Consider the following 25,955-nt stretch of genomic DNA (forward strand, 5'->3'; position numbering starts at 1 on the left):
AGGGGAAGGGGCTGACCTACCTGAGGGCTGCCTCACATTTTTTGTCACTCTCCAGGCTGCATGATTAGGTTGCAACTGTTTAAAATTGGGACTAGTTCCTCTGCAGCCGTGAGAGAAGCAATGGCAGGATGATGTTTTGCTGTGCTTATATGTAGAGCCCTGTTGAGCTGCAGGGGACTTGTAAATAAACCCCCCACTAGTATTAGAGAGGGAATCAATTTGGGAAGTGTTCTTTGCATGTGTTATCTCTTCTGTTTGAATTGTTATCTGCCTGTGCCTGTGGCCACCCCTTCCTGCACCATACCTACACTGATTTATGAGATGAGATCAGAGCATTTGCCCACAAGGTAGGAGTATATATGCCAGGAAAGGGAAAGCAGATCTTTATGGTGAGAAGGTAAGGGACGAATTCCAGCTAGTTCAAAGGGTGTGCTGTGTGTATCCAGGGAAGGCACAGAGCTCTTTTTTTTTTCTTGCTTTGGGATGCCAAGTGGAGGGTCTTGGCATCCCTCTGCATTTACTGTCTGAACCAGAAAAATGAGCTACAGCATTACATTGTGACTTGGGAACTGTTTAAAGGAATAATGTGCTTCCCTTGCAGTTACCTGTGTGTTCATGTATGTCCTGCCAGTGGAGCCAAAATGTGCAGTCATATCTGTCTGCCTTGGGCTTTTTGTTACCATTGCAACTGAAATGTTAAGCAGGCCTGTCCACTCTGCTACAGGCAGGCTGTGGCTATGTTGCACAGTGGGGATTCAATCAGCAGGACCCAGTGTCTCTGCACTCCCATCCTCACACTAGGCCTGTGCTCAGTAGAGCTTGCAGCATAATACTGAGCTGTGGGAACTATTTTGGAAAAAATGAGCATTAAGTAAATTCTCTTAGATGCTTTCATGAGTCTCTCTCTTCTCATTTCTCTTTCTTTAGAATATCATGGCTGGTTGAGAGCACCAATCAGTTGTACTTCTCATGTTGAAGCAGCTATTAAGTAGCTGATTGTTGCACGTATTTTTTTCCCCTGGATTCTGCTGTGTTTGAGTCCTCATCATCTGGAAATTGCTGAACATGACAGACTTGTACAGTGTTTGACATTAGGATGGACCCAAAAGTAGAAGGGCTTGCATCTTGTTGGTATGTGGGGATGCAATAATTTCCCATTTGAAATGGCAGTGAGAAGAATCCTGGACTGAGTTTGAAGAGAACAGCAGTTGCCTGTGCAGGACTGCTGCGGCAGCGGGTCTGTTCTCATCCCAGTCCCTGTATGTGTGGGTTTGGCAGGGCAACAGCTCCCTTAGGTAGGAGGGCTGCAGGGCAGGATAGGCATGGTGTGTGCTGCTGACTAAGGAAATCTGCAGAGTGGATGTGGAAACAGCAGAGGTGGGAGGGAAGCAGGCTGTGTGGCCCCTGCGCGAGCCCAAGAGACAGGAACCACACCTCACCACATGCTTGCATTTGCAGTAAGCATTGATACAGTCCCAGTGCTCACCCTGGCACTCTGTGGGCCCCAGACCTTACGAAGAGCTTAGTGGTGACCATGCATTTTGAGAAGTGAAGGCCCTGACCCTGTTCCCCGTGGCATAATGGTGCAGCCAGAATAGGCATGGCACAGCTGAGCAGGGAGACACAAGGCAGGAAGGCATGGCAGGTGAACCCCCAAGGCCCATTTGCTGTTTGATTGTGCTTTGAAATAGTTGCATTTTAAGTGTTTTTGTAGAGCAGCCTGTCAGCCTAACATCTCTGTGGGGTGGGTGCAGGGCTGTTTATAGATGGCTCACATTCCAGGAGCAGTGGCACCACAGGCAGAGAGCAAATATTTAACAGTACTTCTAACCATTGAGGCCAGCTGGCCTAGAGCCATCAGTCTGGTGCTTGCCTTGGCTGTGCAAGCAATAGCAGGGTAACCTAGACACAGGTGACATAAAACAAGACCTGTCAGCACCTCCCCACATGCCTGGGAGAGGGGCAGGAGGGGTGGCAGGGATTTCTCACAACCATCTGACCTCAATTCCCACAGGTCAGAGAACAAATAATATTGCTCACACCAGTTTGCCAGCCCGCGTGACAATGCAGCCCATGTGACAGCACAGAGCAAGCTATGGGCTGGCTGCAGTGAGAGCAGGTTCATGAGCTGTGGGTTAGCCCTCGCCCCTGGCACCTGGGAGCTACCCCAGCTGTACCTCCTGGTACACCCCTGGTGCAGCAGGAGAGGCTAAAATGCATTTGCTGGGAGCTGAGCCGTCTGCAGGCACAGTTCACTGCTGCCATCTGCTCTGATGTGGGGAGCGCAGCCCCATCACGCTGTACAGGCAGGCAACAAGCTGGGGAGCAGGGCACAAGGGTCTGGCAGCTGCTTCTGTCCTGGCTGCACCAGGAGAATACTTCATTTTTAGCGTATAGTGAAAGCTACAGCGAATTTACAGTGTGGGATTAATGGAATTAAATAAATAGAAGGAAGGCTGAGCCGCTGACTGTGGATGTGCAGGGGGTGGCAGGCGCTGTCGCTGTGTTGGAGCTCCTCCTTTGGGCACCTTCCCACACTGCAGCCCGTGCTCCGGGGCTGGATCCTGCCTGTGGACGGTGCGGGAGTACCTGCCCTGGGACAAACTGGCCGGCACACATGCACCACACATCACACTCCCGCTGTGGGATCCAGCCAGCTGAGCATTGCTGTCCCCTCCGGTGTTGTTAGCAAACACAGGATGGGCTGGCTCCAACCAGCACTGGTTCCTGCTCTCTTATAGTGTTGTAGATTCTGCATCACCTTCCCAGGGGAAGGTCTTTTCCTTATTCCTTTCCGAACTCCAACTTGTGGCTATTGTCCCTCATGTCCAGTCCATCCAGCATGTCTATCCAGTGTATGACCCCAGGAGCAGAGCAGAGCAGGTGATGGGAGCCTGGCAGTGTGGCACTGCCTGATACATTAGCTCTTAGTAATCTTCAGGTTGTGTATGGGATTTGACTGTACTCCTGCTTCCTAGTGTGGTAGGGAGGCTGCAGACCTTTACTCACAGTTTTCTGTGGAGAGAAATACTGGTGGTTTGCCCAAGCCCTGTATTCACTTATATTTCCCATAAAGCCACCGAGGACTCTGCATCTCCAGTGCCTGCAGCCCTGGCAAGGCAGGTTAGGTAGTGGGAGAGGTGCTTGGGTCCCTTGGGCCAGTGAGCCCAGGAGGTGCTGGGCCCAGGATCCAGGTAGCACCCAGGAAGCCTTGGTTTAATGGGCTTGCTGTGGGTTTAATGGGCTCATTGGGAAGCTGCCTGGCAGGTACACCTCACGTAATGGTAATAAGAATAATAAGGCTGAAGTGCTGCCAGCGATTGATTCAGAAGCTCATTATGTCCTCATTTGAGGTGCGGCACAGATTGACAGTGGTCAATGTTCCTGCTAATGTGGTTGATTTCACAGGAGGACAGGAAGCACTCACTGCCTGAGCATCTTTCTGTCCCCATGCCCTTGTGCAGCTCCCTGAGGTGCTGTGCTGCCCCAGGGCACTTCCTGCCTGGGCTCTCCACACCTGCCAGCAGCAGAGGCAGCAGAAGAGCCTCAGCACGCAGAGGGGTTTCGGAATACCACTAAGGAAGGGGAGCAGCAAGCCCGAGGCTGACTATATCTGAGTGTCAAACTGGCAGTCAGAGATGTTTTCAAGACATTTGTAAAGTGCTGTAGAGTCTGTCAAGGAAAGAGCCTTTTTCCAATCCCTTTTCAATGGTCTGACTCTGTCTTTATGGCAGTAGCAGCAGGGATCCCTGAACTGCTTTGGTGAAATTGTTTCTTGGACTTCCATGCTGGGAAGGAGGAGTTTTACTAATTGGGCTTTTTCTTAATTTGCACTTGCTGTCTTGCAGCATCTCCCTGTCACTTGAAAGCACAGCAAACGTCATGGTGCTTTTAAGTTTGCTCCTGGCTCATTTCCTTCCAATTTCCCAGCCCTTCTGCTTTCTAGGAAGAATGTGTTGGAAGTGTTACTCTGATGAAGTTTTGGGATGAAGCAGTGGTTCCCAAGAGCCCCAGAAAGGAACAGGAGCAGACTCCTATTGCCGTGGAAGTTGTGGAGCAAGGTGGGGAGATGAGGCAGTGCTACCACACACAGGGGCTGCACAGCATTGTACAGAGATGGTACAAGACTTGCCAACCATTACTCTATGTAAGGGTTCCAACTCTCTCCAAGCAGCCCAACATCCTCCCATTTATTTACTCATTTGTTTGCCTTAAAGGGGGGAACAGGTGTACATTAATTCATCACCAGAGTTTAAATTAAATCATTTTACTTCTAAATGAGTCAATAATTTGCAGGAGTATTTAATTAGAGCCTCTTTGCACTCAGGTGCAGTATTAGTTCTGACTTTCTCACCTGTTTGCCCTTTTAAGAGGTTGATGATGATTAGACCATTTCTGCACATACCCATTGCACATCAAAGCTATTAACCCTAATGACAACACCTTGTTGCTCCTTCTCCACTCTGGGGGCTCTTGGCAGCCTTGTCCTCCCCCAGGAAACAACCCTTTCCTCTGCTGTGGCAGGACACAGATTTGCTGTGCAAAGCACACCACACCCCACAGCTGGGTCAGCCCTGCAGCCTTTTGGAAGTGATTTACAGCATAGATTTGAGTGTGAACAACTGCACTGAGCTCTGCTTGCCTCTGCTGCAGGGGTAGGACTCATTCCAGCACTCACCTGTGCCCATTGAGAGTGTTCACAGAGTGCAGTTACAGCTGGTGCTTTCTTGGGTTGCTTCTTCACAGCAAGAAGATGCTCAACTGATATCTTCAGAGGCAGTCTCAGCTCCACCACCAGCTAGTCAAGTCTCTGCATGGGCTGTCTGTGCAGACTAAGGCCACCTCTTTGAAAAATAGGTGTTACTTATGTTTCTTATAGGCATTGGTGGGTCCATATTTTCCTCATTAATTTGTCTATTTGTGCTTCTCCTTCAGTGTGCTCCGTATTGATCAGACTGATATCAAAACCCCTCTTAGTTATCTCTACTCCAAACCATAAAGTCCTTTCATATTATATTCCTCTTACTTTTTCATGTCTTTGATAATTTCTGCATTCCCCTTGTGCAGTTCAGGCCCACCATTGGTGGGCAGCAGTCTTCCCTGCCACACGGCTGAAGGTGGGAGCATCCAAAGAGCTGATCCCCTAAGCAGCCTATTCTGAAAGCAAAATACAGGTGCCTGAAGGAAATGAAGTGCCCCAGAGAGCTGTGAGCTGTGCAGAGATGTCTCTGTGCTTGGGCAGAGGAGTGTGCAAGGTCTGTGGCAGCCAGGCTGCTGGGTTTGCAGGCAGAAGTGGTGCTTGCAGCCTCCACTCCCACCATCCTGGCTGCAGTGCCTCTGTGCACAGCAGCTGCCTGCTTATTACACTGATAATAGAAAATTACAGGTTTTCTGTAGGAAATGTCTATTTACATCCTACATTTCCCAAACTACCTATTAGCATCGCTGTGATGTCACATCCTCCTGTGCATTTTCGTCAGCACTGGCCCCTCTACCTGCAGGCAGCCTGGGCTGCACCTGGGGACAGACAACTGCCACCTGGCACAGCACTGGCCCATGCCCTGCATGTGCTGCTAAGCCCTCAGGGCTAGTGCAGCAAGGCTGGGAGTGCCTGTGCTCCATACTCAAGACAGTGCCTGCAGCCACCACTGGCTGCTTGGGAAGTGCCTGCATAGGAGCAGAGGGGACATCGATGGGTGTCACTTCGTGCACAGCTGGTGGTGGAACTGAGCAGAGGGACCATGAGAGCTGTTCATGTCAGCCTAGTCAGGGAGCTGTGCTTCCCACCTCAGCCTTTTGCTCACAGCTGATCCAGAGCTGACAGACAGGCATTTCACTGCCTGAGAAACCTTCTGACACAGCTCTGCCAAGTGATGAACACAGATACCTGCAGGGAGCATAGCATGCAGTGCTTCCCTTGGCCTATTTCCCATGTTTTTGTCGGTGGGCCAGCAAAGCTTCAGAGACCCTGAGCTGGAGCATGATTTTAAGAAGGCTTTGACAGTGTTGTTAATTTTAGGGGGAGGGGGTTCATGGGATGACTGATTTCTGCTGTAACTGCTTGCCCCCAGTTTGCCCAGGGCTGCGTGTGCAGAGCAAGTCCCTGCATGAGGCAGGTGTCTTAACCTGTGTGTCTCATGTGTCTCTGGGACAACAAGACCATCCCATCTCAGAAGGATGCTTTGGGTATGGTCCTTGTTCACCTTGCTTTGTGTGTGGACTGAGTCAATAGAGAAGGCTTTGGATAGAGGCTGCCTGGCCGTGGAGCAGCCGTGGACTGGGTGCACAGCACATGGTTCATGGAAGAAGCACTGGGTGTGCAAGGCCAGGTGGGAGTGGGATGTGTACTTTTCAGGCAGCTGCATAGTGCAGAGGCCAAGATTTATAACCACATCTCTTCTCTGGGTTTATAGTTTCTTGTCACTCTATTAACTCAAACAAGAGGTGTTTACATTGCATAAGTAGCTGAAGCAGTGGATAGTAACCTATTAATTTTCATGACTATTCCCCAGCAAAGCTCATAGGCTGTCTTGCAGGACACTAATACCAAAAGCTCCTGGGGCACAAGACACCCAGGGCTTGCTATATTTCAAGAGGCTGCAGTTCAACAGCTAATAAAACCGCTAGGTCAAGATCTGCACAGTCAGGTCTCTCTGGAATCCTGGCAGAAGACCAAATTTCTGCTGATGAGTATATCCAGAGGAAAGGATGAGCATGCAGCAGAGGAGGTGAAGGCTCATCTGAAGCAGGCTGCCCCACCAAGGGACTGCTTTGCCTGCAGATTGTGGGATGCATGTCCCACTGGAAACTGGTTTTCAGTATGGTCTGGCTTGACGCTACTTCCATGGGTGTTCCATGGACACCTGTGGAAGCTGTATCTGGCCTGGGGAGAGGTGTACAGGGCAGTGCAGATTTCCTAACTGAAACCTGTGTGCTGCAGCATTCCAATGTGCTGTAGCTGCTACCAATTCCTTCCTTCTCTTTCTCTCCACAGTCCATTGATCCTGGGCAGCAGTTCACCTGGGAGAACTCCAACCTGGAAGTGAATAAACCGAAAAACCGCTATGCAAACGTGATAGCCTATGACCACTCACGTGTCATCCTGACTTCCATTGATGGTAAGAGTAACTGGAGTGGGCACCCCATCAAGCAGCTGAACCTGACTGTAGCAAGGAGACCATCTTTTTCTGTCTTCTAAGCTAAGCAGGGACAAACACCAAGCCATCAGCATGATCAAATGTGTATTCTGGTTGACCAGAAGAGAAAAGGCACTGTAGAGCTTTCCCAATGTCCTCAGAGCAGTGTGTTCTGTGTGGTTGCTTCTTAGTTCTGCTGGCAGCAAACATGTCTGTCCCAGCAGCCTCCTTTCCCACTGTCCTCTCTGTGTGACTTCAGCTTCCTTCCTCAGTACATAGTGAAACAGGGCACTATTAGTGCCACTCCCACCCTCTGTCCCAACACAATTGTAGGGCCAGTATCTTTCTCTGGGACTTGTCAGTATATGGTCCCAACTAAGTGTCCAGAGTGGCACAGGATGAGGGGTGCTCCTTCCCCTGGGGCATCAGACTCCAGACATCCCTGTCCATGGGACCATCAGGGCTGGTGTCATAGCACTGACCCCCGTGGCTCCAAGAACCAGCCCCACATCCCTGGAGTTTGGGCTAATACATTTACATTTCTAGTCCTCTTGCACACAGAGGAGCTGGAGCCCAGGCTCACCCATTCCCCTTGTTTTATAAACCAGCACTCAGCTCTGCACACCCAGATCTGAGCCCACTGATGGAGGATGAGGAAAATACAGCTAATTCAATACACCCCTAGTTGGGGAAGGAACTGGGACCTGGCTTTGCACACAGATGGCCTTACAGTCACTAGCATCTTTTTTCTTTTTTTGGGGGGGGAGATGGAAAAAGTCTTTTTTAATGGTAATGTACTATTCATCCTCTTCAAGAGGAGGAGAGGGGGCCAAACACTCCCTCACAGCAAGCCCTGCTAAGCAGCAGCTATGGAAAGGGCTGGCATGTCTGCTCATGGGCAAACCCTTGCAGACAGCTGTGGGGTGAGCACATAGGGGAATCCCTGTTTTCCAGTCTGACTCAGTTGCTCTAAGTAGTGTCTGTGCCTTCCCGGGAACTGTTCCCGAAGCACACTGCCAGGTCCATACGGCCTATGCCAAGGGAGTGAAGCACTGCACTCCAGCTGCTGCCACTCCCCCAGAGCTGCCAGCACTGTGTGTCTGCTCCAGACTGCTGAGACCTGTAGAATAGACCTGTAGGATTTTCCCCAGGACAAAAGGATGAGGGGTGACCCCCAGCTTTATTTCCTTCCTCTAATGAAATGCAGATACTCTCTCCTGGAGAGACAAAGAGATTCCTGCTGCTTTCTCTCCCTGCAGCCTGGGCAGCCCATGCTGAGCAGGGTTTGGAAACAGCCTCAGGCCTCTGCTTTGCTGAATTTATTTTAGTAACTATGTGTTTGCATTTTAAAGGCCTTTACAAAAAATTCCTTTCCTTAAAGTGGTGGGGGCTGGAGCAGCCTCTGCCAACAGGCAGCAGAGGGGATCTCACACTGAAGAGTTTCAGTGGTGGTGGGGGGGAAGATCTCTGGCTCCTTGGGGATAGTCATCCCTGCAGGAAGGATGGGAGGACATCGCTGCCTGACATACCTTGCTAACAGAGACAAGCTAATAAAGGAGCCTCATTTTTAAAAGGTGCTGTAGGACCATAACAAATTGCTGGTGAATTTAAGACAATTATTTCAGTCAGTTGCTTGGGGCTGAATGAGCTCCTTAATATTCCTGCCTGTGAATTTTCCTTTGTGTGCGTGTGGCAGCTGTCTCTCTGCTTTGGTGTTGCCTGCTTGTTGCATTAGTGTGGGAGTTACAAAGGGTTATTCTTTTTTCAGGCTGCATCCCTGTTCTTTGCAGGATCCCTGGGAGAGATCCTGACATCACCCCTTCCAGGAGACTTGTCAAGAGCCTTGTGAACATGGCAGCCTCTTCTCCTGCCTGTGGAGCCCAGCAGAGTAGTAGGTACATGGCTGTGGGCTTAACCCAGTAACTCTTGCCCTCTTTCTTCTCCACAGGGGTCCCAGGCAGTGATTACATCAATGCCAATTACATTGATGGGTATCGGAAGCAGAACGCCTACATTGCCACTCAGGGACCGCTGCCAGAAACCCTCAGTGACTTCTGGAGGATGGTGTGGGAACAGAGAACAGCAACTATAGTCATGATGACCAGGCTGGAAGAGAAGTCCAGGGTACAGTGTGTGCTTTCTGTCTTTTCTGGAACTGTTGGGGGACAGAAAAGAGGAATGGGAGCACTTCACAGCATAAGGGCACCCAGGGAGAGGCAGTTCCAGTGATGTGGCTCACTGCTTCATGCAGCCCAGCAGCAAATGCCTTGTAAGCATATCCCTGTGGGGCAAAAGGGTGGCACAACTTCCTGTTGTTGGCCTGCTTATATACCTCTATTATGCACACCTATCCTTTCCTGCCCACATCACTCGCATCAAAGGGGAGAAGGAAAGCTCTGAGATGGGGAGTGTGGGCCATCCCAGAAGCTGAGAGGCTGCAGTAGTTGGGTAGTACCAGCAGCCTGGCAGGGCCCTGGCATTTCTGGCAATGCAAGGCAATGGCTGACAGGGTCTCATTGCAATAACAAAACTAATTTGTGCCTTGTCCAATGACAACATGTATAAATGATCATCTTACACTGCCAGGATTAGATATTCTGATGTAATAAATGCAAAGCTGCCTGCAGACCATGGGGAAGGTGTGAGTTGGAGAAGGAGTGGGAGCCCTCACTGCAGATGATACAGTTTTTGTGACAGAAGTTCTTATTCAGCCCCTTAAGCAAGAGTTTGTAAGCTGGGACCAAGTACTCCTGCACCCAGATGGACCCTTTGGGCAAAGCCTGGTCAAGGAGGCAGCCTCTGCTTCTCATGATTCAGTTTCTTCCTAAAAGTAAAATTTTAGTGGTGAGCATTTGTACTAGCAGAATATTTTAGTGTTGCCATGCCAACAGCAGAAGGGGCTTGTGCACTCAAGCTGTGAAGCAGTGATTATTTTTAGCCCAATAAGCTCATTCTTGAGAAGCAGAAATGGTCAAGTTTGGGTTTAGTTAAAACTTTTGCCTGCATGCTCTCCCTTCTTTTCAAAGCTTTAGCACCGAAATGCTCACAGGGGTGTCCCGGCACACCCTGGCTGGGAGGAAGTGGCTGGAAGCACCAATCACTATGGCAAAACAGATCTGCCTTTCCTAATATAAAAAGAACAGGCATTGTTGATGGGTTTCCTGGGCTCTTCAAATGCCCTGCAGCCTGCGGAAAAAGAGCATTCCTTGAAGATGAGCTGTCTCTAGAGATCCAATACCAGCTTTGCAGTGTGCTTCCTGCTGCAGAGCCCTGCCTGTTATGTCCAATGGCCTCTGTCACCCACACAGCCAAAACAAGCAGGGAGATGATTCTGACATGCCCTGTGGCTCAGGGCTTGGCACACAGGCTAAGCAAGATTAGAAGCTTCTGATCAACTATACTCTGCAGCTTAGGGTTATATGGGGACTTTTTTGTGTCTTCACATTTCAGTGATGGAGCATATATTTGAAGAACAAGGAAAGTGCTTCTGGGTTGCCAAAAAAAATCCATGCCTGGAATCCTGAGTCACTTAACTTTGGGCTTCTTAGTTATGGGAAGGCACTCCAAGGTGCATGTTTCTTGAAGATAACAGGTTTCCTTTGACCCCAGAGGGACTTGTCTTTGCCTGAGATGTCTCTGCTGCTGACCTGTCTGTTATCTCCCGCCAGCACACCCCATCCTATCATCCTGCAGTATTGGTTCTGTCCCAAACACAGTGCATGTGGTCAGGCTTTTGGTGATGTTGAATCCCTGTTAAAGGCAGGAGGTGACCAGAGCCCTCACAGAATCTCAGGCAACCTGCCTGATTGGGCACACTGCCCAGGGACTCTAGGCTGACCTGACCAGACCTAGACCCAGACTCCCCTGCATTTGTTCCCTGGCACTGCCTGCCCATGTCCTGCTGCCTCTTTGGCACATCCCCAGCACTAATGAGAAGTGGGCAGTTGTCTCTGGCACTGTGGGAGAGGCAGGTTGCCAGGAGAGGCAGTAGAGAAGCCTGGTCACTCCTGAGTTGATCCAGTGGGCTATAGCAAAGACTTCCCTGGATATGTTTGCTGTACCCTGTAGCTGTCTCAGGGCATTCCTTCACAGCAGGGCCCTGGCTGGGGAGCTGGGATGTGGGTTTTCAGGAGATTATTTTCTCTGGGGGTTTTTGTTGTCTTTTTCAGCATTTTCGAAGGCAAGATGGCTTTTAGCCACCTTCCTGCTATGCTTTTCCTCATGGCATTTTGGTGATGGCTAGAGCTGTCTTGGGAGCACACCTTTTTGGGACCAGTGAAGGTCCTAATCCCAGTCATTGCCCATTGCTCCAAACTTTAAGTATGAGTCACTGTTTTGCAGTTCATTCCGCTCCAGAGCCTCCAAACTTCATCTGATGTAACCCCTTGGGTCCCTGCAGCATTGCTGCCTGCTGATGCTCATGCTGCTGTAGGACAACACTGCTCCAGGCAGTCACATGGCATCACAGCATTACCCAAGGGTGACCTTGCTTGAAAGTCCCCTTGCCCAGGGGCTTTGGCACAGGCACAGGGCTATCTCTCCAGCTGCAGAGCCTGGGGTGGGTAGCAAGGCCTCATGGCGAGCTGCCCGGTGCAGAGCAGGCTCTGCTGCCTTTCCAGGCGAGCTCCCCAGGTCACCCTCAGTAGTGCTGTGATAAGCCAACCAGGACCAGCAGCAGTTTGGCAGCCCTGTGGGGGTGACACTGCTTTAAAGGGTTCCTGAGCTGCAGAGGGAAAAAAAAAAATCTTTAAAGAGCATCAGCTTTTATGGTCGGCAATTTCAGCTGGCTTGATGGACTAAATCATCCTTCCTTTTTCATGTTTTCACAAAGTGAGAAGCACATAAAGGATAGAAATGGCTGGATTGTTCAATTTAGCTGCCTTCAAAGCTTTACAATCAGTTTCAGAATCATTTGGTGGCAGTTCAGAAACACACATTGTAGATTAGCTTTCCTGAAGCTGCGAGCGTGGTGCATCCCTGCCGGGCTGTGTTGCCAGGAGAGAGGTATTAAAGCAGGATTTCTCCTACCCTGGGCTATCTATCCCCTAGAGCCTGGCAGAGCAAGGTCTCCCAGAGCAGTGCTATGGCTTGTTCTGTTCCAGCCCAGAGCACCAAGCAGCCATCCCTGGGGTGTGATCTCCCCTGGCATTTCATGTCCCTAGGAAGGAGTGTTAAGAAGCTGGTGCTTAAGGGCCCTGGGGAAGAGAAGCCTGTCAGCCACATCTTGCTCCAGCCTTCCTGCTGACAGCAATGCCATCTGGAGCTTGTGAGAGGGCCCAGGAGCAGAGCACAGCTCTCAAGCTGAAGAGAGGTGCCCGGCTGCTCTTGGGCTCAGGGCATCAAAGGGGAGGGACAGGAGCCACTCAACAAAGCTGCAATAAATGGCTGTTCAGGACATTACTGTGCTCCTTAAGTTAATGAGAAACAAGCACTGCCAGAAGAAAACATCTCTTATCTGCTTTAGTGCCACAGTGCATCGGCTTCAGCATAAAATTTACAGAGCTTGAAAATGGGGCATAAACATTATGGGTAAATTTGGCAGAAAATGTGACTGACTCTTATCTGGTCATGAATAAATAATTTTCAATTACCAGCCCAGGCACCGCTATTATCCCACACAAGGAACTCCTCTGAAGTTTGTTTTGTGCTCTAGTACACAGCCCTGCAGCATGTGGGTGGCAGGAGAGGATTGCTGTCCCTGAGGTGTAGGCTCAGGGACAGGCTGTGCTGTTCCCCTGAAACATCCCCTGCAAACCACAGCAAGCAGATGTCCCACATTTGCAGGATGCCATGCTGCTCTCCTCTCCCTTGGAGAGGTTCACATCATCCCCAAGCCAGGCAAGACAAACTCAGGCCTCGTGGAGACAGCCTGCAGCTGCCACCCACTCATGAGGATGGGATCAATTTAGCTGTGAAATAATGTTTGTGACCTCCAAGTTGCTGGTGCTGCAGCCACTCAGCATCAAATGCTCTGTGCCAAGTGAGGAAGAGGATTCCTGAGTATTTTGCAGGGCTTGCCACATTGCCACACATCCAAGGCAGTGCAGCAGCCCCTGTGCAGGAGGCAGCAGAGCTGCTCTGCTTGCACAGGCACCTGCAGTACCTCATTAGGCAGCCTTGCTCCAGGCACTTCTGCCAGGGGAAGCCTTGCTGAGAGCAGAACTCAAAAAATAAAAAAAAAAAAAAAAAAAAAAAAAAAAAAAAAAAAAAAAAAAAAAAAAGGCAGGAAGAGAGCAGCATCCCTCTAACTCAAGGTTGCTATACTCCAGAGCTAGAGTGCAGGATGACGGCTCTTTACTCTCACAAGCCCCACCCTACTACAAGTGGTTTCAATTAAAAGGCAGAACTTCATTGATTCCTAATTAAGCTTATTGTTTCCCTTCCCACATATTCCCCTGTAAACATGTTCTGCTAATAATTAAGTTTACTATTCCTTGACAAGCACAGATGATCTTCCATTCACTCCTCTCTCCTAAGGTGGGAAACCATTTTCAGTGTGGTGCACATGGGTGGGATTGAAGTCTTCCTCCTGTCAGCCAGGCACTGTAGCTCTGCAGGGTGGGGGAGCCAGGTACCAGATGAAACAGAGATGCACAGGGTGCCAATTAAATAGGGAGCTTGGGGTTTCACTGCAAAAAAGACGGAGGAGTAGATTGCAAACACTGAGCTGTGAAGAGGAGGAGGAGAGCAGCAGCATGTGAGCAGGAAGGGATGTGAAGGGGGCAGAGGGATGGGCCCCTGGGGATGTGCTTGGCTGTCTGCCAAGTGGGAGCAAGAGCTGTGACCAGTAGCTCTAAGCACTCTGACTGCAGAGTTGGAAGGGGGCAATAAAGATGATGCAGGGCAGGAGGTTTCTAGGGAGCAGCAGTGTTTTCATGATGGGACAGTGCTGCCTGCAGGAAGGATCTGAAGGGATAGTTTGCCCACAGTCTGTGTCTTCTTGCAGAGGGAGAACAAGATGTGTCTGTGTCTGAGCTGGCATCTGTTCTTTGCAGAGCCCTTTTGAAACACCTGGGAGATGTAGATTTTTCAGGGATGTGCCACCTGCCACAGGGGCAGGTTGGTGTTGCTTGGTGATGCTTGATGCACAGCAGTGCAGAGAGGATGGATACAGCATTCAGGCTGGAGCCCTGGCATGGGCTGTGTCCCACCTGTCTCCACAGTGGTTTGCTGCCCATGGCCATCCTGGCAGGGCCACCCTGGGAATTACAGATGTTAGAGGAAAGGTAGTGCCTGTTGTGTGTTGCTGTATACCTTGCTGGACTCAGCACTGTCCTGACACAGCTGTGGGTCAAGGACGCCAGGCTAGCATAGCTGGGAGCTGGTGGGGATGGATACAGGCTGCATTTCATTCACCTCAGCTGCCCTTTGAGTAGTGCTGTGTCCACAGAATCTACCATTTCCTCTTCCCTGCTCCACTAGCTCTTCTCCCATCAACCCACAGCTGCCCACCTTCTCTTCATCCAGGTTGAGCTCAGGCAGGGGGTGGTTCAAGCGGAGCCCCAAAGATGCCCATCTCACTAAACAGGAGGCAGATAAGAGCTCTAGCAGGCACAAATCACTGCTAGAAATTGCTGCTCACTGTCTTGGTATCTAATGCTGCTCTGTCAGGTAGCCTGGACCCCTTTGCCACTCCCACCGCTGGCTCCAGGGGAAAAAGAAAATCCCTCTTTCAATGAGTAGCCATTCATTGGATCAGCTTAGTTGGTTCAGAGCATGGTGCTAGTAACACCAAGATAGCGGGTTCAATTCTCATATGGGCCATTCACTTGAGAGTTGAATTTGAGAATCCTTGTGGGTCCCTTCAGCTCAGAATATTCTTGTGATTCCGAGTCGTATGGAAAGGGTTCAGGGGGTGCTGGCTTTCTGCTGGGGATTGGGACACTGGGGGAAGGAAGTCTGGATTTAGAGGCCTCCCCTGCACAATGACTCATTTCTGTCTTTGCCTTTGAAGGGCAGAGCCCTGTTCCACATCCCAGATGCCCCAGCCAATCACTGACCCATTCTCCTCACCTCCCTGCAGGTGAAGTGTGACCAGTACTGGCCGAGCCGGGGAACAGAAACCTATGGGATGATCCAGGTGACCCTGCAGGATACAGTCGAGCTGGCAACCTACACCGTCCGCACCTTTGCACTGTGCAAGGTATGGGATGGGCTGTTGCTGCTTCATGTATTGCAGAGATGCTTCCCAACGCTGCAGGGTGCTCCATGGCCACAGGCAGTGGCCACTGATTATACCTGGCTTGGCCAAGCATGTGGTCAGTCCACACCTGAGCCATGTCTCACAGATGGGCTACAGTAAGAGATCAGCTGCAGGCTGTGCATCTGGCCACCACTGGACTTTGACCAGGATCCTTGATGCTCTTCTGTATGCTTTCTGTGATGGGCCCCAGAGCAGGGCTGTTCTTGCCTCTGGTGAGTGTACAGGTAGCAGCTGTCATCCCATTAGAGGGACAACGTGGGAAGCAGTGAATTTTTATCACTCCTGTCACTAATAATGCAAATGGAGGGGCTATTTCTGACGTGAGTACAAACCCTTCTCTCCTGCCTGCTGCATCCCTCATTAGTGTTTGGAAATCCCTGGGGGCAGTGCCAGCAGCAGCATGTCAATGCAGACAGGCTTTGCAGCAAGCTGCTTCTGTGTGTGATTGAGCCTGGGCCAGGAGCCCGGTGCTCAGAGGGAACACACTCATGCCCCAGGAAGGCCCCAGCAATCACCCAGCCAGTCCTACAGCTTGCTGTGTTGATTACTCAGCCAAGTCCAGAGAGGAGCAGGGCGGCCTGCAGACACAGGCTGATCACCCAGCCCAGGGACACCATGATGCAGAGGAGAGAACTGGCTGCTGCAGCCTTTCCACATCCAGTGCCCATTTTCCCTGAATGTGCAGTAAGTATGCAGATAGTGAACCTGTGCTGTGCAGAAAAGAGTCTTTCACCTTTCCTGCAGTCTGTTCCACTCCTGCAGAGATGCTCTGTTGTCTGTAAAACTGCCTTTCTACAGAGCGCCTGTATGTATAGGAGCTTTCAATAAACCTGCATTTTTCCTCCAAATTTTCACTGGTGAAAGCCCACTACATGCATCATCATGAAGGGCTTTTCGTGCCTGTTGTTGTTGCCCCATCAGCGGGTTCCTACACTGGGATGAGACTGTTCTCATGCAAAACAACTCCTCTGTCTTCAACAGAATGGCTCCAACGAGAAGACAGAGCTGCGACAGTTCCAGTTCATGGCTTGGCCAGATCACGGGGTCCCAGAATACCCCACCCCAATCCTTGCTTTCCTGCGACGGGTCAAGGCCTGTAACCCAACAGATGCTGGGCCCATGGTTGTGCACTGCAGGTAGGACTCCATGTTTGTCTTCTGGTTGCAAGAGCTGTAACCTGTCCGAAAGTGGAGTCTCCCCTTCTTGTGGGAAAGGTTTCATGGTAGCATAACCTGCACTGCATGCTTGGGCTGGCAACAGAACAGACCTACAGGTAGTAATGCAGTGGTGGCATTTCTGTTGCTACTGCTGTATCAGATTAAACACCACTGCTATATGAAGAGCCTCAGAAAACACGTTTTCCTGCAAAACTGCAAGCGCCATTTTAAAATTAAATTATCTGTGCCCAGCATAAGTGGGTGTGCCTTCAGAGGCACATCACTGAAATGCATGCAGTGACCTCTATGAACGTTCATATGCAGTATTTACAGCAGCACTCTTTCACAGGGTAGAAAGGCAGCTCTTAAGGCAAAATATTAGTCTACTAAGCCTCAGCATCTTACCCAGCCAAGATTTATTTGTACCAGCCAAGAGGGGACTGTTACTGAATAAACCACTCCATCATAGCTGTTCCAGCATACGCTTTACCAGCAGTGTTTAATGCTCTTCTTTCATGCTCTGTTTCAGATGGTAGTGGGATATAATTAACACACAAACAAGCTGTATTAAAGCCCTGTTAAGGATATGACTTGCACTATAAATGAGGAAATGCCTAGCTCCCTATCTCTGTCTGTGTTTGTGTGTCACAACAACATATCTGTTGTTTTCAGGGTGATCTCGGAGTGAGTAGCTTGAGGTTTCCAACAGTTGTGGAGAGGCATTTGGTGCTTGAGCTCAGCACAGTCGTGCATGACCTCAGCTTTCTGCTTCCCCTCTCAGGCTGGCTGTGCCCATTTTATGGGTGAGGAAACAATGACCCAGGTTAGGGGACAAGCAGGCTGGAAATTACAGACTTCACTGGTGTTAGGGCCCAGCCTGCTCTTCATGTCTTCTGACTTCACACACATGTGCGCTGTCACTCTCCTGCCCGTTAAACACATTCCTCCTTCCCTTGTGGAGGGGCTGCCAGCCACCACATGGATCAGCCAGGGTGACACCATGTCCTTTCCACTCAGCAGAAAGGCTGAGGACCCTCTCACATTCTCCAATTATTCTCTCCCTCGCTCCTCCTGTCACTTCTTGTTTGGAGCGCTGCTCATAGGGAGCAGCCTTTACTCCCCTTTTTGTGTGCCCTATGTCCAGGTGATCTCTTAAGCACTGTTAGAGCTCGTGTGACATCTGTAGGAGACCGTGTCATCTCAGACTGTGTGCTTTGCTCCCGCAGTGCTGGCGTGGGCCGAACCGGCTGCTTCATTGTCATCGATGCCATGCTGGAGCGGATGAAGCACGAGAAGACCGTGGACATCTATGGCCACGTGACATGCATGCGCTCCCAGCGCAACTACATGGTGCAGACAGAGGACCAGTACATCTTCATCCATGAGGCCTTGCTGGAGGCCGCCACCTGTGGCAATACCGAGGTGCCCGCACGCAATCTCTTCGCCCACATCCAGAAGCTGACCCAGGTGCCACCAGGCGAGAGTGTTACTTCAATGGAGCTGGAATTCAAGGTTGGTGGCAGAGACCCAGCACCCCACTTCTCTAGTGCCCTGTCTCTGCCCAAAGAACTCCATGGGCTGCTCGTCCAGGGGTTGGGAGAGTTGGGCTATGGATCGTTACAGACAGTTATTCTTTTGTGTGTTTCTAAAGCAGGTAGGCAGTGATTTAAAATACATTTGAATTGTAAAGCTTGTGTCGGCCTCGGTTCCCCCCTGGATTGGCAGCTTCTGGGGAGGATATAAAAGGCAGATGGATGTGCAGTTCCCAGCAGCACATTCTGCTCTAGGTTCACTATGCGGCAGGAGCTGCATCTGAAATCAGATGCAGATCATGTTAGTGATAATTGATGTTACTGTGAACAACTTGTCTGGAAACAGCTCAGATTTAAATATGTGACACATTTCTGGTCTCATTTCTTCAATGCTGAGCTCTGTAATCTTTTAACCAGCTCAACACCAAGCCTCACTGTCTAGAATTGGTGAAGGCACTGTTTTAAGGCACACCATTTTTAAGAAGCCAAGCCCACATTTTTCTGCCTGTATCTGTGTATGCCAACTGCAGATATTTATTACAGCCTTGGAGCTGGAAGTGAGCTCTGTTAAGTGCCCATATTCTCAGATGAGGTGCATTAGTCCAGTGAACTCTTGCAGGGGAATATAGCTCACACAGGGAGGCAGCAGACCATGCAGGCTGTGAAATGAACTGCAGCAGTACAGCTTCACCCTGGGGATTCCCTCCAAGTGACAAAGGAGCAGGAGAGGCAAAATATTGACTTTCCATGTAAACTGGGAATAGCTGAGAAGCTCTGTCCTGTGGTTATGAGAGCTGCTGGTATCCTGGGATTAGGACAGTAAAACATGTTGCCTGAGTGTCTCATGGTGACACCTGCCCTGAGAAACTCCTCAGGAGAGCCACAGAATTGTGCTCAACTCAAGCAATTCTATTGTAAGAAAGACACAATTTTATTTTCTTTTCACTTCTCCAAGGGTCTCTTGAGACCAGTAATGAAATTGCCCTTCTCTGTGCCCTGGCAGTATCCACTGCATGGGAGACCCTGGGGAGCAGGATATGGGAGGGCCTCACATGGCTGCCCTGCTTCTCAGAGAGCAACCCTGTCCCTCTGCAGAGAGCCTCTGCTGAGGTCCAGCTGCCACTCACAGAAAGAATGGTGATTCTGGAGATGCTGGAGGCAGTGTTTTGGGAAAGGAAAACAATAAAAAAAAAATAAGCTGGCAGGGGGAAGAGTGACTTCTGTTTGAATCTTCCAGCAGATCTGAGTAACACATTTACCGTTACTCCAGTTTACAGGACTCAAAGAGAGCCATAAAATGTCTCACAGTAACCCAAAATAGATCTTCTTTACCTAAAACTGTCACAATTCTCACATTTCCTTGGGTTCTTCTGGGGTGAGAAGTAAATAGCAAGACATTGTTGGAAGAGGAAAAGCTTTGCTTCCCTGCCACCACCAAGCATACATCCCTGTCTCAGTGAGGTACAAAACTTCATGGCTGTGTGTGTGTCAAAGAGCTGCTGTGGGTCTCCACTCCACTGCATGACTGCTGCCAGGGTCCCAATTCTGCCCCTAGACTGCTGCATCCCCAGCAGGGATCTGATATGTGTCCTCCTCTTTCAGCTGCTGGCCAATTCTAAAGCACATACCTCACGTTTCATCAGTGCCAATCTCCCATGCAACAAATTCAAGAACCGCCTCGTGAACATCATGCCGTATGAGCTGACAAGAGTCTGCCTGCAGCCCATCCGGGGTGTCGAGGGCTCTGACTACATCAATGCCAGCTTCATAGATGGCTACAGGTAAGGATTACCTTGGGTGACTGTGCCAGCTTGTCCTGCCTGCTTGGGAACCCAGGCAGAGCTGTCTTCTCTTTCCTGAGGACTGATCCTGACTGCCTGAGGTGGATCGGGGACCACTTTGCTGTATTTTATCCATTTCCATCTTCTCATACACTGCAGTGTGTGTAGCTACAATATGTGAAGACTGCCTGTGAGTGAGCACTGCCAGGCTGGCTTGTGTTGATGTAGACAGATGCCCACATGGCTGGAGTGGCAGGCTGTGTTGGCTCCTGGGGAGGTTTTATGGGATATTCTGGTAGGCATCCCTTGGCTTGTGTTTTATATCTGTAATATCTAACTCAAACCTGCCTCCCTGCTGTAGCAACTAGAGTTATAAGTGTGCTTCCACTGAGTGCCTGATCAGGCAGCAGCTCAAGGCTTGTTTCATGTCTTGATTTTGGGAGGAGTCTGGATCCTCAGCCAGAGCTGGTGCTGGACATTGGGAAGCCCATCACCGGGTTCCTCTCTCCAGAACACAGTTTAGAAAGCACAAACTATGATCTAGTGGTGCAGTAATGCTTTTCTGTATCTGTCTGCTGACATCTTATTCTCAGATGCTAAATGCCTGGAGAGAAAAACAGCCCAGTGGCCACATCCCCTTCCCAGCCAACTCCTAGATAATAATCAAAACCAAATCACAATTATGCACATGAAAGGCCTGTTCCTGGAATCTCTCTGTGCACCATCACAGTGGAGGTCATCCCTCATGTACACCATCATCAGTGCTGGAGTGGGGGATGCAATGACAGATGTGGCATGCCCTTCCAGCTTGGCTTTGCCTACCGGCCTTTTTTGGACTGGTAACCTCCCAGAAGTAAAAGGCACTCCCAAAGGAAACAGATGTGGGTGCAGTCAGGCCAGCAGCTGTGGGCCCTGTCACTGCTCTAGCAGCCAAGCCCAGCAAGAGTTCCCAGGGAGAAGGGCTACATGAAGGCAGGAGTGGGCAAGGAGCAAAAGGGAAGCAACCCTGGGAGCATCCTAACACAGGAGAACTGCAGCAAGCCAGGCTCCCTGAGGGTGGGACAGAGTAATGGGGAAGGATGAAGGGGCTGTTGAGAAGTTGTCACAGAGCAGAAGGAGCATCCACTCCCTCCTGCCTGTATGGCACAGAGCCATCCACCAGTCATTAAGGTGGCTGCTTGGCTGCAGCCTGAGCCTGACAGATGGACTGCAGCCACGGTCCTGGCTCCAGAGCTGATAAGAGAGCAATACTGGCTTTGCCTCTTGGGGATGCTACAGGGGAAGGGTGAGTGCTGCCAGCACAGGGTGATACCATTTCATGTGCGACTTACCCCATGCCCAAGTTCTGTTATCTCTTCCCATCCCTTCCTTTGAACTAGCATCCTTCTAGTTATCTAAAGAAATTAGTTGGGCCAAGGTCCTGCAGATACCACTGATGCCGCATCTTTATTAGCTTTTTCACTTGGTTCTGTATCCCCATTCCTGTTATTTTACAATGTGTTATAAATCCACCTTGAAGAAGCCCCTGTCTGGATCCCGCATGTTACAGCTGCCCTGCAGCACCTTCATTAATTTTAGCACCACTAAAAATAGCAGCAGTAGAGGGATGAAGGCGGAATGGAGGGAGGAAGGCAGGACGGAAGAAGTCGGCCCTGGTCCCGCGGGCTCCAGCGCCCCGCAGTGGTGGAGCCAGCCCCAGCTCTGCTGTGCCAAGCTTGGAGCTCCGAGAGTCACGGTACCAGCATGCCAGAGCTGAGTCCAGAGCACCAAGGGGGCTTTCAGGGTGGGGGTTAGTCTGGGGCAGGTCACACGGAAAATTAGAAGTGCTCTGGTTGGCAGTGGAACCAAGAACAAATTCTGAAGCTTTAGAAAAGCAGACAAAACTGTATTCATGGTTTCCACACTACCCTCATTGTCCGGAGTGTGTAATCCAGGTGACCTGGTTCAGCTGTTCTGTGTTTTCCCATGCAATGGCAGGGTCGGTGGGTGCTGCAGAGTAATAGTTCAGGAACACGGGGGTGCTTGGGGATGGTCCCCAAGCACAGTCTCTCCTTACATCCCCAGTGGGTGCTGGCAGCCTGCTAGTGGGGGCCTGGGTGCCAAGAGGGCTCTCAGTGCAATAGCAGCACTGGAGACAAGAAGCAGCAAGAGGCTGGGCTGGGGGTGCCATCACCCCAGCAAGGACTAAGAGCTTTTCTGGATCCTCCATGTTGTGCTCACTATGTCTGTCGGGGAGCACTTAAAGGACAAGTGCTGACAGACTCATCTCCCTCTCAGAGCCCCTGGCTCATCCTGCAGACCTGCCTCCTACAGCTGAATTGTCAGCCTTGCTCCCTGGTACCATGGGGCCCTGCCTCCAGCTTACCCAGCCCACCAGAAGCAGCTGCTGCCCATCTCTGAGGAGCTGCTCTGAGCAGTGTTATGTTTGTCACAGGCATCAGAAGGCCTACATCGCCACACAGGGACCACTGGCCGAGACCACGGAGGATTTCTGGCGGATGCTCTGGGAGCACAACTCCACCATTGTGGTGATGTTGACAAAGCTGCGTGAGATGGGCCGGGTATGAGTCCTGCTCTGGGGAGAAGGGGGCTATGGGGCTGCTGTCTGTGGACATGAGCTCTTGGCTCACCCCAGTGTGTGTTTGGCACCACTCGCTCTGGGCAAGCCCCCCACTGTCTGGTGGTTGACCCTGTGGCTCCACAACCACATAGGCTCGCAGGGAGTGGGAGGGAGGAGCAGCTAATGTTAGTGCTAATGTCTTGCCCTACTCCTCATCAACAGGAGAAGTGCCATCAGTACTGGCCTGCAGAGCGCTCTGCCCGGTACCAGTACTTCGTGGTGGACCCCATGGCAGAGTACAACATGCCACAGTACATCCTCCGGGAGTTCAAGGTGACGGATGCCAGGGTGAGTGCATCTGCTGGCTCCCCAGCTCCTGTGCTTCTCGTGCCTGTGCCCTACCTAGTCCAGTCAAGGGAGCATGCAACAGCTCCTGGAGAAATGGGAAAGCAAATTCTTCCTTGCCCTGCAGGCAGAAAAGAGCGGCTGCCCACCACCTAGTGCTACTCTCTCCAAGGGTTCCTGCCCTGCCAGCTGTGTCAGCCCCGTGAGCAGCTCAGGGATCCCTGTCAGCACTAGATCCTGCCTTGCCTGTGATATTCACTTGGTCAGGCATTTAACATGGGTCCCCCTGCACCTGGACTATGTGTGTGCAGCATCTGACCAGCACAGGACCTTTGTGTTACAGAAAACATGGTCCTAAGGTGGAGCTGGGCCCCAAGCACTGACCCAATGGACCCTCTAGGGGCCCAAAGCCCTGCTCAGCTCAGCTGCGCTGGGGTGAACATGGGAGAACAGAGACGGGTCCCAAACATGCAGCAAAAGATCTGCCTGGGCTCATCCTTGGCCTGTGCACCTTCTCACCTGGCCTGCTTCAGGGGGTGTGAGAGCAGGTCAGAGCACCAATGCTGAGGGGAGTGAGATCAGGCCCTCACTGACTGTTCACATCTAACACCCCTCTTCCTGCAGGACGGCCAGTCACGGACCATCCGCCAGTTCCAGTTCACAGACTGGCCTGAGCAGGGAGTGCCAAAGACAGGAGAGGGTTTCATTGACTTCATTGGGCAGGTGCACAAGACCAAGGAGCAGTTTGGGCAGGATGGGCCCATCACGGTGCACTGCAGGTAAGTGACCACGGGTCCCTGCGCTCCAGGAGCGGCTTGCACCACTCCTAGGAGCTCTGCAGAGCCTTTCTGAGGCTGACAGGACTCATAATGGCCCCCCTTGCCCCCTGTGCAGTGCTGGGGTTGGGCGCACCGGCGTGTTCATCACACTCAGCATTGTGCTGGAGAGGATGCGCTACGAGGGCGTGGTGGACATGTTCCAGATGGTGAAGACCTTGCGGACGCAGCGACCAGCCATGGTGCAGACAGAGGTGAGCTCCCCTCCTGTGCATGGCAGTGGACATCTGTGGGAGAAGGGAGGGGCCTGATGTCTCTGGATGTTGGACTTTACAGCCCACTGTCCTTGTGTCTCCACTGCTCATGTTTGCCTTATTGCTGCCTTGCAGGACCAGTACCAGCTGTGCTACAGAGCTGCACTGGAGTACCTTGGCAGCTTTGACCACTATGCAACGTAACAGTGCTTTCCTCCAGTCGCGGTGGGGATGTCCAGGAGTGGAGATGGGTCCCTCTGAGCCAGAGCCGCCCATTCCTCAGTCCTTCCGTACAGGTGGAGCTACTGCCCAGGCAGCAGACCTCCACCCCAACCAGTTTTGACCACGGCATTTAGGAACTTAGCCCCAGCGCCAAATGAGGGAATCCGACTCCAAAAGCATTTCCAGTCTCTGGCTGAATTTCTGCTCATGTGCATCTCTCACCCTCTCTCATGCCGACTGCATTTCACAGCGAAGCTTTAGGTGGGTGGAATGGGATCTTTTTTTTAAAACATGTAAAATAGTTACTAGTGGTTTTTATAATCTCCTCTCTCTTTATTTTTTATTTTTTGCAAGTCTTAATGTTTTGCCCAAGCAGAACTGGCCCACCAAACCTTTGGGAGTTGGGTTTTGTTTTTATAATTTCCTTTTGCTTTTACATTTTTTACTGCCCTGTGTTTATTTCAGCCCAGTCACTGCTGGTTCTGCCCATTTTAGTGCAGCTTCCTTGGTAATTTGCAGCAGCTGGCTTGTGGTTCCTGCCCATTTCCATTCCCCATAGGCTTTTTAATCCTCTGTAGAATATGAAATTTCATGGAACTGGACCTAAGCTACCAATTATTTTTTTAGTCTTTCCCCCCCCCCCCCATTATTTCCCTAGTAGGTTTGGGTTTGGGAGGGCATGTGGGGTCGCCAGAGAAGCGTCCCTTTGTCAGCTGGAAACCATTCAGTCCTATTACAATACGTGTTCAACCAATCCAGTGACCGTGTGTATTGGCAGATCCTGATATGACGTGAGTTGTCGTCGCCTTGTTTGTGAGAGACCCGAAATCCCGGGCTCCAGGCATTGGAACCTCTTTTTGTGTGTCTTGCTGGAAAGGGGGCAGGAGTAGTGAGGGGGTCCCACAGTTCCTCAGGGAGGGGATGGAAAGAGCAAGACACGGCCCTTTGTGTTAATCCCACGGTTCTGTGCGTGCAAGCACCATCCTGTCACCTCTCACCAGTGGAGTGTGTCAGAGCATTGACAAAGGCAAGGAGCACAAGCCCAGCTGATCCACAGCAGAGCTGGACCAGCTCTCTTTGAAAGCAGGGTACTGCAGGGAAGGGGAGGGGAGTACACATGGGTTCAGAGGTTGGGTGTACCTATAATTTCTGCTATCCTGCAAATGTTAAGAGTCACTAGAATATTGTACTTTCTGCTACTTCAGGATGTTCTAATGAACCAATGTGGCAAGACTACTGGACTTAATTTAATGGTACTATATATTAATACTCCTTATTATATCACGCTTGCACTAAAGATGGGGAGTGAGCAGCCCTCTTTTGAGTGCATTGAGTTATGAATAAAGGTGGTGGAAGGGTATCTAATTGTATTATCACATGTATTCCGAATGTTAAGAATCCAAGCTACGTTGAAATCAGCAATCCAGGGTTGGAGCATTGTTGGAGGACACATTCATTTTTACCTTGTGGATGCATAGTGCTGTAGGGGTCACTGTTGTATACAGTCTGTTTTCTATTTGTTAATAAAAAAAATCTACAGCATCATTGCATAATTCTTGATGTTAATAAATTTGAATAATTGGGTTTCATACAAGCTGGCTTTCCTGTCTGTTTCTTCTGCAATAAGCAGAGGTTATAGAATCCCTTGGCAGTGGGCACACTCCTCAGCCTGTGGCAGGTAAGTTCTTTCCCACAGGGATATCCCACCCATGAGTGTGCCACAATTTCTGCAGGGACCCTGTGCCTCAGAAACCTTCAGTGACAATTCCCTTTATGCATGTGTGTGCTCACGTCCCACCTGCACCTGTACAGGAGTGCACTGACTGGCTGGACTTGCAGCAAAGAGAAGGGTCCATGGTGATGGCTTTGGTGGCAATATCAGTTGTTGCCAACCTCCTGAGATGCTGCAGTAACGCTGTTCTGTAGCACTGAGCACAGTCGTGTATTCAAAGTTAGTGCTCAGCAGTAAAGCTGTCACCTGTCCCCTGA

General features: G+C 50.7%; 1 protein-coding gene across 1 annotated transcript in view; it reads left to right on the top strand.

Annotated features, from left to right (window-relative positions):
* PTPRF (protein tyrosine phosphatase receptor type F) overlaps positions 1 to 25,100 on the top strand; it is a 285,818-nt gene extending 260,718 nt beyond the window's left edge. Inside the window, exons 24-34 of the mRNA XM_062497725.1 lie at positions 6,995 to 7,118; positions 9,085 to 9,260; positions 15,160 to 15,279; positions 16,321 to 16,475; positions 17,723 to 18,008; positions 19,631 to 19,809; positions 22,244 to 22,370; positions 22,592 to 22,717; positions 23,339 to 23,493; positions 23,609 to 23,744; positions 23,880 to 25,100. Coding sequence (XP_062353709.1) covers positions 6,995 to 7,118; positions 9,085 to 9,260; positions 15,160 to 15,279; positions 16,321 to 16,475; positions 17,723 to 18,008; positions 19,631 to 19,809; positions 22,244 to 22,370; positions 22,592 to 22,717; positions 23,339 to 23,493; positions 23,609 to 23,744; positions 23,880 to 23,948 — 1,653 coding nt within the window. The 3' untranslated portion in view covers positions 23,949 to 25,100. The remainder of the gene's footprint in view (positions 1 to 6,994; positions 7,119 to 9,084; positions 9,261 to 15,159; positions 15,280 to 16,320; positions 16,476 to 17,722; positions 18,009 to 19,630; positions 19,810 to 22,243; positions 22,371 to 22,591; positions 22,718 to 23,338; positions 23,494 to 23,608; positions 23,745 to 23,879) is intronic.
* Positions 25,101 to 25,955: the final 855 nt, after the last annotated feature.

This window comes from Cinclus cinclus, chromosome 8 (genome assembly GCF_963662255.1).
Source record: "Cinclus cinclus chromosome 8, bCinCin1.1, whole genome shotgun sequence".
Lineage (NCBI taxonomy): Eukaryota > Metazoa > Chordata > Aves > Passeriformes > Cinclidae > Cinclus > Cinclus cinclus.